The following is a 13,480-nucleotide window of genomic DNA, read 5'->3' as shown; positions in this document are numbered from 1 at the left end:
CATGGCATCTGAGGGGTTAAATGTATGAGCTATGTTATCATTGATCACATACATTAGTCCCGGGTGCCTGCTGTTTTAAAACTGCAGGCACCCGGCGGCTATGTCACCCACTCCACTCACGAGTGGGCACCAAGGCGAGGTGAAGTCAATAACGGTAAGTAACAGCTTCTGTCTACTCTGGGGAGCTGAGCTGCTCTTGCCGCAATGCAGGAGGTTTAATCCCACATCGTACTTGTACGACACTCTGGATTAAAGCCCTGTACCAAGCACCATACATGTACAATATATGGTCATTGTCCGGTTAAAAGTTATTAGGTTATATTCACACACTGCCAGTTCTTTGCAGAAATGTGCATGGTTTCTGCAATATGTGTCTGTGGATTTCTGCTGTCCCTTTTCAGCTGAATGGGATTAGTGCAGCACTGCATGTCAAAATATCCTTAGTTTTCCCAGGAAAAGCCATCATAGGATACAGAACATGATTTGCACAATGTGTTTATATTGTGATCACTTCTGAGATAAATGTGAGTTAAACACCATTGATAATATTCTGATAAAACATGTTCTGTGTGAAGCTATAAGTTAATTGTTGAGCTCAAAAACGATACTAGCAACTTATTTCATAATGTAAGATTGAGTAGGTGTTTGTTAAAAGGGAACCTGTCATCAACTTTATGCTGCCCATACTAACTGCAGAATAATGTAGAGACAGGTGAGTTGATTTCAGTGGTCTGTCTTTTATACGTTTAAAATAAGTGGTTGGCGAGAACCATCATTGCAGACTGGACCTGGAAAAGAGTCACGGCCACTTGAGAAGAGTCATGGATATTAATGAATTCTTGCTAACCTGGTGATGACTGACAGTCTTCTACCTAGTTTTCTACCTAGAAGAGAACAGCCAATCAGCAGCAGATGGGTGGGGAGAGCAGAAGATTATGAATAATCATGACTCTTCTCAGGTAGATTTGACTCTTTTCCAGGCCTGGGCTGCAATGATTATGATGCTGGTTCTCAGCAACCACTTACTTTTAGTTCATGAGTGACACACCGCTAAAATCAGCATTTCTGTCACAAATTTATGCTGCCCTCAGTGAGGTCACCATAAAGTTGATGACGGGTTCCCTTTAAATGAGCTGATTGTTTAAAACATTCCCTTCATTTGTTTTTACCCACAGGACGGAATTCAGTCAGAAAGGGACCATAACAATCACTGGTGCTGGATACCTCAACTGTGTCTTGGAGAAATTTGCACAATCGTTTTTGAAACAAGGAGCTAAAAAGGTAACTTGTTTATCTATAAAAAAAAAAAAAAAAAAGCAGGCACCGAGAACAGTGTTTCATATAGTAACTAAACCTTTTTTTCCCTAGCGTTAAATGGTAAGATACCTCTTTCTCCACTTCTCATACTCCTTTGACCCCCTGCCTCCTGCACTCACTACTGACTTAAAATTTACTGATAAAATCCATACACAGAGGTCCCTACACTCAGATTACAGTTGCTGCTGTGATTATGGAGCAGGAAGAGGGAGCAGCTGCAGAGAGAAAGAGATGCACTGCTGCTGCTTCTAGTAAGTTTCCTACATCACCCCAGTGGGGGATTCACAGAAACACTGCTGCTGTATGATGTCCTCTGTGTTGCTGGTTCTGAGTGAGAGATGTGGGAGCAGGAATCTCCTTTTCTCTTTGTGATGTCTATTTGGAGACATCATGGCAGTGAGCTCAGGGACAACTGTCTATTAGAGGCAGAAGGGGAAAACTGTTAAGAAAATGGAGGGTACATGTTAGGCTTCATGCACATGACTGTATTTTTGGTCCATATCTGAACCGCAATTTTTTACAAATTGCACACAGACCCATTCATTACTATGGGTCCGCAAAAATAACAGCAAGTGGATGTCATCCATTTTCTGTCCGCATCTCTGCGGCTGGCTGGAAATGATAGAAACTGTGCTGTTGTCCATTTTGTGAACAAGAATAGGCTTCTAGCCCCACGAAAAATTGTTGGATGCACACGGACCGCATCTGTGATTTGCAGACCTGCGAATCGTGTGCAGGAGGCCTTATAATGATCAGAAACACTGCCACTCCTCTTGTACACATCTGGAAGTTTGGTTATGCTTTAATGGAAAGTTTAGGTGGAGGAGTGGCGCCTTGACTTTTTTACTCTGACACCCTTCCCCCCAGTTTAGTAAGATTTTCTCTTCTACAAAATGCATTTTACTTTTCAAACTATAAAGTGCAGTTTATAGAAGAGAGGGTGCGTCTTACAGTAAAAAAAAGTCAAGGTGGCCTTCTGACCATTTTATTAAAAGCAAAAATAAAATTTCAATTGCTTTTTCAGAGTAAGCTGACCTGTGTATACAAGAGGAGTGGCAGTATTTGTGATCATTATAATATGTACCCAGCGTTCTTTACTGTTTTGCCCTTCTGTAGACTCTGTCTCAAACAGTTTTCCCAGAGGATGATTATATATGCCCCAACCAAATCTGTCATTGTGCACATGTCCAGGTTCCCACCAGACAACCTTTTTAAGGGGTGCTATACAGAGTAGTCACATATAAAATGATACCCAGATGCACTTGTTGTAAGGGACAACTTTTAAGTCTTCTTCCTGGACTGTAATGTTAACGACCTATCATTAACATAGATCATCAATATCAGGTGAGTGGAGGTCCAAAGAGAAATGTGCATGCCATACAGTTCTCGGCCTCTACACTGTGTTTCAGTGCACTGTGGATCCGGTCAACCCCTGCTGATCTCATATGGAGGATCTATCCTAAAGATAGGTAGAACCCTTAGGGCAGCCCGTTTTTTATGGCATAGATTCAACAAGGTTCCAGAAACAATTTTAGATGTTGACAGAATAGAACCACAGAGCCGCCGCTGATGTGACTCTCCTCTGCCACCACATCCTAAAAGATGCTATGTGCATGCCTGTATGTTCTCAGGTTTAGCTTGAGATGACTTGTGCCTTTCCTTTGACATTTTGGTACCATTTAAAGCTATGATGGTTCTAGTTAGACCCAACAGTTGTAGGACATAACAAGCTCTGCTGCTTCCTCTGCGGTATACAATGGCACAAATCGGTTAACTAACTCTTTCAATGTATTTCAATGGCTTTTGTCAAAAGATGGCACGAGACAACACTGTGACTTGTGTTATCAGAGTCAATTTTATCTTGGCTACATCTGTAGTTGCAGGCTTCATCATGATGCTTTTATTATATGTGTTTTTTTAATATCAGTTTCATTTCATTAAAGTAGCATTGATATTAGATGTCAGGATAAAAAGAGAATATTGAAAACCCCAGCATGAGGCCCACAAACATTCCAGTGAATAGCTAATTGTATGTCTTTAAAGGGGTTGTCACAAATCATATTCTACAAGTAATCATACTTTTGTAATTTTATGTAATTTAAAAATGTAGTATAGCTACTGAGTTATTCAATAAAATCTGTACAGCGCCACCTGCTGTTTGTTTTCTTTTCCTCACTTTTTGTCCGTTTCACTGAGCTGGTCAAAAGAGCTCAGTTTAGTTCAACTGCCACCAGCCATATGTTCTGTTAGAAGCTGTGGCGGTTACAGGGAGAGAGTTACAGCAGAAAGGACACAACCCTGAGCTCCCAGGCTGAAGATAATCTAGCAGAGCAATTGGAGCAGTGAATGGGGAGATCTCTGGATCCATGTGAGGTACAGGGCTGGTTATAGCTTTATTAGAAAGAGACTGTCATGTACTATATGATGTCTGATATTCATTTTTACATTAATCATGGGATAACCCCTTTATACCCCGATCATAGAAAGCGTTTAAGCTTTATCTGCAAGTGTTGGAAGCTTAATGGTTAGGTAACCTGGCATACAGTAGTTTCCCTGCCCATTTATCACAATGAGCGGAACAAGTTAAACTGCTCATACCCATTGTCCTCCAGCTCAGATGAACTTGATTGAGCTGTAGTTATAAGTAGAGTTGAGCGAACACCTAGATGTTCGGGATCCGAACTTCGCCCCGAACCCCATTGAAGTTAATATATTCATTGGTGTACAGTGGTTATACCAGAGTGTCAGCACATTGCTGACACTCTGGTATAAACGGCTGACATCTGTGCTGTGATGTCAGCCGTTTAACCTTTTCCATACCGCGGTCCGTACAGACCGCGGTATGGAAGAGCAGAGGTTAACAGTCAGGGAGCTCCCTCCCTCTCCCATCGGGGGGCTGCTGCTGTGCCTTTGCAGCCCCCAGACAGGATGGGGTCACAGAGGAAGGGAGCCACCCTCCTTACCCTTCCCCGTCTGCTCAGTTGTGGCCACAACTGAGCAGACGGGGAAGGTTCCCATGGCAACAGGACGCCTTCTCGGGCATCCTGCTGTCCATGGCGCTGAACAGATCTGTGCTAAAGGCATAGATCTGTTCAGACAAAGTGTAAGTAAAATACAGTACAATAAACTATATAGTGTACTAGTGTACTGTACTGTATTATACAGACATCAGACCCACTGGATCTTCAAGAACCAAGTGGGTCTGGGTCAAAAAAAAAGTGAAAAAAGTAAAGTTAAAAAAAAAAAAAACATTTATCACTGAATAAAAATAAAATACACTACACATATTGGGTATCGCCGCGTCCGTAACGACCTAATCTATAAAATGGTCATGTTACTTTCCCCGCACGGTGAACGCCATAAAAATAAAAAAATAAAAACCATGAGGAAATTGAAATTTTGCCCACCTTACTTCCCAAAAAGGTAATAAAAGTGATCAAAAAAGTCGCATGTATGCCAAAATAGTACCAATCAAACCGTTATCTCATCCCGCAAAAATCATACCCTACCTAAGATAATCGCCCAAAAACTAAAAAAAACTATGGCTTTTGTTTCAAAAATGAAATCATTGTGTAAAACTTACATAAATAAAAAAAAAAGTATATGTTGGGTATCGCCGCGTCCGTATCGACCGGCTCTATAAAAATATCACATGACCTAACCCCTCAGGTGACCACCGTAAAAAAATAAAAACGGTGTAAAAAGCCATTTTTTGTCATCTTGCGTCACAAAAAGTGTAATGGCAAGCGATCAAAGTCATATGCACCCCAAAATAGTGCCAATCAAACCGTCATCTCATCCCACAAAAAAATCATACCCTACCTAAGATAATCGCTCAAAAACTGAAAAAACTATGGCTCTCAAACTATGGAGACACTAAAACATGATTTGTTTTTTGTTTCAAAAATGAAATCATTGTGTAAAACTTACATAAATTGTATACATATTGGGTATCGCCGCGTCCGTGACAACCTGCTCTATAAAAATACCACATGATCTAACCTGTCAGATGTTGTAAATAAAAATAAAAAAACTGTGCCAAAAAAGCTATTTCTTGTTACCTTGCCTCACAAAAAGTGTAATATAGAGCAACCAAAAATCATATGTACCCTAAACTAGTACCAACAAAACTGCCAGCCTATCCCGTAGTTTCTAAAATGGGATCACTTTTTTGGCGTTTCTACTCTAGGGGTGCATCAGGGGGGCTTCAAATGGGACTTGGTGTCAAAAAAATCAGTCCAGCAAGTTTACGACCACAGAAAACTACAGAATCAGGGCCATAAATAATGAGTTTTGTTTGGCTGTTAACCCTTGCTTTGTAACTGGAAAAAATTGATTAAAATGGAAAATTTGCCCAAAAATCTAAATTCAGAAATTTTATCACCATTTGCCATTAACTCTTGTGGAACACTCAGAGGGTTAACGACGTTTGTAAAATCAGTTTTGAATACCTTGAGGGGTGTAGTTTCTAGAATGGGATCATTTTTGGTTGGTTTCTATTATGTGAGCCTCACAAAGTGACTTCAGACCTGAACTGGTCCCTAAAAAGTGGGTTTTTGAAAATTTCTGAAAAATATCAAGATTTGCTTCTAAACTTCTAAGCCTTGTAACATCCCCCAAAAATAAAATATCATTCCCAAAATTATCCAAACATGAAGTAGACATATGGGGAATGTAAAGTAATAACTATTTTTGTAGGTATTACTATGTATTATAGAAGTAGAGAAATTGAAACTTGGAAATTTGCAATTTTTAAAATAAAAATTGGTAAATTTGCAATTTTTTTAAAAATAAAAATTGTTGTTTTTTTTACTTCATTTTGCCAGTGTCATGAAGTACAATATGTGACGAAAAAACAATCTCAGAATGGCCTGGATAGGTCGAAGTGTTTTTAAAGTTATCACTACTTAAAGTGACACTGGTCAGATTTGCAAAAAATGGCCTGGTCCTTAAGGTGAAATGAGGCTGTGTCCCTAAGGGGTTAAAGAGGACCTTTCATCGGTCCAAACATTGTGAACTAAGTATCATGACATATACAGCGGTGCCCAGGGATCTCACTGCCCTTACTATTATCCTTGGGCGCCACTCCGTTTTCCCGTTATGTCCTCCGGTATGTTCGGGGACTTGGTTATAGTAGGCGGAGACTTAGGGGAATTGGTTATAGTAGGCGGAGTCTGCCCTTGTTCTGCTGGGCGTCTCCTTCTCCTAGGCTGTAGCGCTGGCCAATCGCAGCCCAGAGCTCACAGCCTGGGAGTTTTTTTCTCCCAGGCTGTGAGCTCTGCGATGCGATTGGCCAGCGCTACAGCCTAGGAGAAGGAGACGCCCAGCAGAACAAGGGCGGTCTCCTCCTACTATAACCAAGTCCCCGAACATACCGGAGGACATAACGGGAGAACGGAGCGGCGCCCACTGTATATGTCATGATACTTAGTTCACAATGTTTGGACCGATGAAAGGTCCTCTTTAATTCTTGTGGAACACCTAAAGGGTTAACAAAGTTTGTAAAATCAGTTTTGAGTAACTTGAGGGGTGTAGTTTCTACAATGGGGTCATTTATGGGGGTATCCACTATGTAAGCCCCACAAAGTGACTTCAGACCTGAACTGGTCCTTAAAAAGTGGGTTTTGCTTCTAAACTTCTAAGCCTTGTAACGTCCTAAAAAAATAAAATGACATTTCCAAAATGATGCCAACATAAAGTAGACATATGGGGAATGTTAAGTAATAAATATTTTATGAGGTATCACTTTCTATTTTAGAAGCAGAGAAATTGAAATTTTGAAAATTGCAAATTTTTTTTTAATTTTTTTTTCTTTTCATAAATAAAGGTGAAATATATTGACTAAAATTTATGACTGTCATGAAGTACAATGTGTCACGAGAAAACAATCTCAGAATGGCTTGGATAAATAAGTGTTCCAAAGCTATTACCACATAAGGCTACTTTCACACTACCGTTCAGAACGGATCCGTCTGCATTATAGTTTAAAAAAATTTCTAAGTCTGAAAGTAGCCTGAGCGGATCCGTCCAGACTTTACATTGAAAGTCAATGGGGGCGGATCCGTTTGAAGATTGAGCCATATAGTGTCATCTTCAAGCGGATCCGTCCCCATTTACTTCCATTGTAAGTCTGGACGGATCCGCTTGCCTCCGCACGGCCAGGCGGGCACACGAACGCTGCAAGCTGCGTTCAAGTGTCCGCTTGCTGAGCGGAGCGGAGGCTGAACGCCGCCAGACTGATGCATTCTGAGCGGATCCGCATCCACTCAGAATGCATTGGGGATGCGTTCGGGGCCGCTTGTGAGCCCCTTCAAACGGAGCTCACGAGCGGACACCCGAACGCTAGTGTGAAAGTAGCCTAAAGTGACGCATGTCAGATTTGTAAATTTTGACCTGGACACTGGGACATCAATGACCTTTGGTCATGAAAGGGTTAAGATATATGCAGAGAAAACTTAATATCCTTAGTGTGTTTTGTGTCCTACTCACCTTTTTAAGATGTCTGTCCATACCTACGACTGTTCACAGCTAAAGGTTTGTTTTAATATATCTAGTCTAGACAGTCCTCTGTAATCCAACTTAGGCTACTTTCACACTAGCGTTTGGGTGTCCGCTTGTGAGCTCCGTTTGAAGGCGCTCGCAAGCGGCCCCGAACGCATCCGTCCAGTCCTAATGCATTCTGAGTGGAGGCGGATCCGCTCAGAATGCATCAGTCTGGCTCCGTTTGTCCTCCGCTCCGCTCAGCAGGCGGACACCTGAACGCTGCTTGCAGCGTTCGGGTGTCCGCCTGGCCGTGCGGAGGCAAACGGATCCGTCCAGACTTACAATGGAAGTAAATGGGGACGGGTCCGTTTGAAGTTGACACAGTATGGCTCAATTTTCAAACGGATCCGTCCCCCATTGACTTTCAATGTAAAGTCAAAACGGATCCGTTTGCATTATCATGAACAAAAAAAAATATATATTTTTATTTTTTATTTTTTTTGTTCATAGTAATGCAAACGGATCCGTTCTGAACGGATCTAAGCGTTTGCATTATGGGAGCGGATCCGTCTGTGCAGATACCAGATGGACCCGCTCTGAACGCAAGTGTGAAAGTAGCCTTAACCACCTCCGGACCGCTGTACGCACAGACGCGTCCTGGAGGTGGTTGATTCATTCCGAGTGGACGCGCCGGCGCGTCCTCTCGCGAGACGCGAGATTTCCTGTGAACGCGCGCACACAGGCGCGCGCGCTCACAGGAACGGAAGGTAAGAGAGTTGATCTCCAGCCTGCCAGCGGCGATCGTTCGCTGGCAGGCTGGAGATGTGTTTTTTTTAACCCCTAACAGGTATATTAGACGCTGTTTTGATAACAGCGTCTAATATACCTGCTACCTGGTCCTCTGGTGGTCCCCTTTGTTTGGATCGACCACCAGAGGACACAGGTAGCTCAGTAAAGTCCCACCAAGCACCACTACACTACACTACACCCCCCCCCCGTCACTTATTAACCCCTTATTAGCCCCTGATCACCCCTGATGACCCCATATAGACTCCCTGATCACCCCCCTGTCATTGATTACCCCCCTGTCATTGATCAACCCCCTGTAAAGCTCCATTCAGATGTCCGCATGATTTTTACGGATCCACTGATAGATGGATCGGATCCGCAAAACGCATCCGGACGTCTGAATGAAGCCTTACAGGGGCATGATCAATGACTGTGGTTATCACCCCATATAGACTCCCTGATCACCCCCCTGTCATTGATTACCCCCCTGTAAAGCTCCATTCAGACGTCCGCATGATTTTTACGGATCCACTGATAGATGGATCGGATCCGCAAAACGCATCCGGACGTCTGAATGAAGCCTTACAGGGGCATGATCAATGACTGTGGTGATCACCCCATATAGACTCCCTGATCACCCCCCTGTAAAGCTCCATTCAGATGTCCGCATGATTTTTACGGATCCACTGATAGATGGATCGGATCCGCAAAACGCATCCGGACGTCTGAATGAAGCCTTACAGGGGCATGATCAATGACTGTGGTTATCACCCCATATAGACTCCCTGATCACCCCCCTGTCATTGATTACCCCCCTGTCATTGATCACCCCCCTGTAAAGCTCCATTCAGACGTCCGCATGATTTTTACGGATCCACTGATAGATGGATCGGATCCGCAAAACGCATCCGGACGTCTGAATGAAGCCTTACAGGGGCATGATCAATGACTGTGGTGATCACCCCATATAGACTCCCTGATCACCCCCCTGTCATTGATCACCACCCCTGTCATTGATCACCACCCCTGTCATTGATCACCCCCCTGTCATTGATCACCCCCCTGTCATTGATCACCCCCCTGTCATTGATCACCCCCCTGTCATTGATCACCCCCCTGTCATTGATCACCCCCCTGTCATTGATCACCCCCCTGTCATTGATCACCCCCCTGTCATTGATCACCACCCCTGTCATTGATCACCCCCCTGTCATTGATCACCCCCCTGTCATTGATCACCCCCCTGTCATTGATCAACCCCCTGTCATTGATCAACCCCCCTGTCATTGATCACCCCCCTGTCATTGATCACCCCCCTGTAAGGCTCCATTCAGACATTTTTTTGGCCCAAGTTAGCGGAATTATTATTTTTTTCTCTTACAAAGTCACATATTCCACTAACTTGTGACAAAAAATTAAATCTCACATGAACTCACCATACCCCTCACGGAATCCAAATGCGTAAAATTTTTTAGACATTTATATTCCAGACTTCTTCTCACGCTTTAGGGCCCCTAGAATGCCAGGGCAGTATAAATACCCCACATGTGACCCCATTTCGGAAAGAAGACACCCCCAGGTATTCCGTGAGGGGCATATTGAGTCCATGAAAGATTGAAATTTTTGTCCCAAGTTAGCGGAACGGGAGACTTTGTGAGAAAAAAATAAAAAATATCAATTTCCGCTAACTTGTGCCAAAAAAAAAAAATTTCTATGAACTCGCCATGCCCCTCATTGAATACCTTGGGGTGTCTTCTTTCCAAAATGGGGTCACATGTGGGGTATTTATACTGCTCTGGCATTCTAGGGGCCCCAAAGCGTGAGAAGAAGTCTGGTATCCAAATGTCTAAAAATGCCCTCCTAAAAGGAATTTGGGCCCCTTTGCGCATCTAGGCTGCAAAAAAGTGTCACACATCTGGTATCGCCGTACTCAGGAGAAGTTGGGGAATGTGTTTTGGGGTGTCATTTTACATATACCCATGCTGGGTGAGATAAATATCTTGGTCAAATGCCAACTTTGTATAAAAAAATGGGAAAAGTTGTCTTTTGCCAAGATATTTCTCTCACCCAGCATGGGTATATGTAAAAAGACACCCCAAAACACATTCCCCAACTTCTCCCGAGTACGGAGATACCAGATGTGTGACACTTTTTTGCAGCCTAGGTGGGCAAAGGGGCCCATATTCCAAAGAGCACCTTTCGGATTTCACTGGTCATTTACCTACTTACCACACATTAGGGCCCCTGGAAAATGCCAGGGCAGTATAACTACCCCACAAGTGACCCCATTTTGGAAAGAAGACACCCCAGGGTATTCCGTGAGGGGCATGGCGAGTTCCTAGAATTTTTTATTTTTTGTCACAAGTTAGTGGAAAATGCTGATTTTTTTTTTTTTTTTTTTTTTCATACAAAGTCTCATATTCCACTAACTTGTGACAAAAAATAAAAACTTCCATGAACTCACTATGCCCATCAGCGAATACCTTGGGGTCTATTCTTTCCAAAATGGGGTCACTTGTGGGGTAGGTATAATGCCCTGGTATTTTAGGGGCCCAAATGTATGGTAAGGAGTTTGAAATCAAATTCTGTAAAAAATGACGAGTGAAATCCGAAAGGTGCTCTTTGGAATATGGGCCCCTTTGCCCACCTAGGCTGCAAAAAAGTGTCACACATCTGGTATCTCCGTACTCAGGAGAAGGTGGGGAATGTGTTTTGGGGTGTCATTTTACATATACCCATGCTGGGTGAGATAAATATCTTGGTCAAATGCCAACTTTGTATAAAAAAATTGGAAAAGTTGTCTTTTGCCAAGATATTTCTCTCACCCAGCATGGGTATATGTAAAAAGACACCCCAAAACACATTCCCCAACTTCTCCTGAGTACGGAGATACCACATGTGTGGCACTTTTTTGCAGCCTAGGTGGGCAAAGGGCCCCATATTCCAAAGAGCACCTTTTGGATTTCACTGGTCATTTACCTACTTACCACACATTAGGGCCCCTGGAAAATGCCAGGGCAGTATAACTACCCCACAAGTGACCCCATTTTGGAAAGAAGACACCCCAAGGTATTCCGTGAGGGGCATGGCGAGTTCCTAGAATTTTTTATTTTTTGTCACAAGTTAGTGGAAAATGATTATTTTTTTTTTATTTTTTTTTTTTTAATACAAAGTCTCATATTCCACTAACTTGTGACAAAAAATAAAAACTTCCATGAACTCACTATGCCCATCAGCGAATACCTTGGGGTCTCTTCTTTCCAAAATGGGGTCACTTGTGGGGTAGTTATACTGCCCTGGCATTCTAGGGGCCCAAATGTGTGGTAAGGAGTTTGAAATCAAATTCTGTAAAAAATGACGAGTGAAATCCGAAAGGTGCTCTTTGGAATATGGGCCCCTTTGCCCACCTAGGCTGCAAAAAAGTGTCACACATCTGGTATCTCCGTATTCAGGAGAAGTTGGGGAATGTGTTTTGGGGTGTCTTTTTACATATACCCATGCTGGGTGAGAGAAATATCTTGGCAAAAGACAACTTTTCCCATTTTTTTATACAAAGTTGGCATTTGACCAAGATATTTATCTCACCCAGCATGGGTATATGTAAAATGACACCCCAAAACACATTCCCCAACTTCTACTGAATACGGAGATACCAGATGTGTGACACTTTTTTGCAGCCTAGGTGGGCAAAGGGGCCCACATTCCAAAGAGCACCTTTCGGATTTCACTGGTCAGTTTTTACAGAATTTGATTTCAAACTCCTTACCACACATTTGGGCCCCTAGAATGCCAGGGCAGTATAACTACCCCACAAGTGACCCCATTTTGGAAAGAAGAGACCCCAAGGTATTTCGTGATGGGCATAGTGAGTTCATGGAAGTTTTTATTTTTTGTCACAAGTTAGTGGAATATGAGACTTTGTAAGAAAAAAAAAAAAAAAAAATCATCATTTTCCGCTAACTTGTGACAAAAAATAAAAAGTTCTATGAACTCACTATGCCCATCAGCGAATACCTTAGGGTGTGTACTTTCCGAAATGGGGTCATTTGTGGGGTGTTTGTACTGTCTGGGCATTGTAGAACCTCAGGAAACATGACAGGTGCTCAGAAAGTCAGAGCTGCTTCAAAAAGCGGAAATTCACATTTTTGTACCATAGTTTGTAAACGCTATAACTTTTACCCAAACCATTTTTTTTTTACCCAAACATTTTTTTTTTATCAAAGACATGTAGAACAATAAATTTAGAGCAAAATTTATATATGGATGTCATTTTTTTTGCAAAATTTTACAACTGAAAGTGAAAAATGTCATTTTTTTGCAAAAAAATCGTTAAATTTCGATTAATAACAAAAAAAGTAAAAATGTCAGCAGCAATGAAATACCACCAAATGAAAGCTCTATTAGTGAGAAGAAAAGGAGGTAAAATTCATTTGGGTGGTAAGTTGCATGACCGAGCAATAAATGGTGAAAGTAGTGTAGGTCAGAAGTGTAAAAAGTGGCCTGGTCTTTCAGGGTGTTTAAGCACTGGGGGCTGAGGTGGTTAAAGTGCATCTGTCTGCAGACTTGTACCTATGAAACTGGCTGACCTGTCCCATGTGCACTTGGCAGCTGAAGACATCTGTGTTGGTCCCATGGTCACGTGTACCCGCATTGCTGAGAAAAAATGTTTTAATAAATGCAAATGAGCCTCTAGGAGCAACAGGGGCATTTCTGTTACTGCTAAAGGCTCTGCTCGCTCTGCAACTGCTGCACCCTCTGCAGTTTAACCTGTTCCTGACCACCTTACATATATATTACTTTGACATTGGAGACTTTAGAGATGGCGACCGCTTGCCAGTGCAGCGGGCACCATAGCCGCTGGTTGCCTGCTGTTTTAAACAGCAAGCACCCA

At 42.6% G+C, this 13,480-nt stretch overlaps 1 protein-coding gene across 1 annotated transcript in view; it reads left to right on the top strand.

Moving 5' to 3' along the window:
* Positions 1-13,480, top strand: part of PRELID2 (PRELI domain containing 2) — a 131,066-nt gene that overhangs the window by 98,698 nt on the left and 18,888 nt on the right. Inside the window, exon 5 of the mRNA XM_040406115.1 lies at positions 1,176-1,281. Within this exon, the coding sequence (XP_040262049.1) occupies positions 1,176-1,281 (106 nt within the window). The remainder of the gene's footprint in view (positions 1-1,175; positions 1,282-13,480) is intronic.

The sequence above is a fragment of the Bufo bufo genome, chromosome 1, assembly GCF_905171765.1.
Source record: "Bufo bufo chromosome 1, aBufBuf1.1, whole genome shotgun sequence".
In the NCBI taxonomy this organism is placed as follows: domain Eukaryota; kingdom Metazoa; phylum Chordata; class Amphibia; order Anura; family Bufonidae; genus Bufo; species Bufo bufo.
This window is presented reverse-complemented; position numbering and strand designations above follow the sequence as displayed.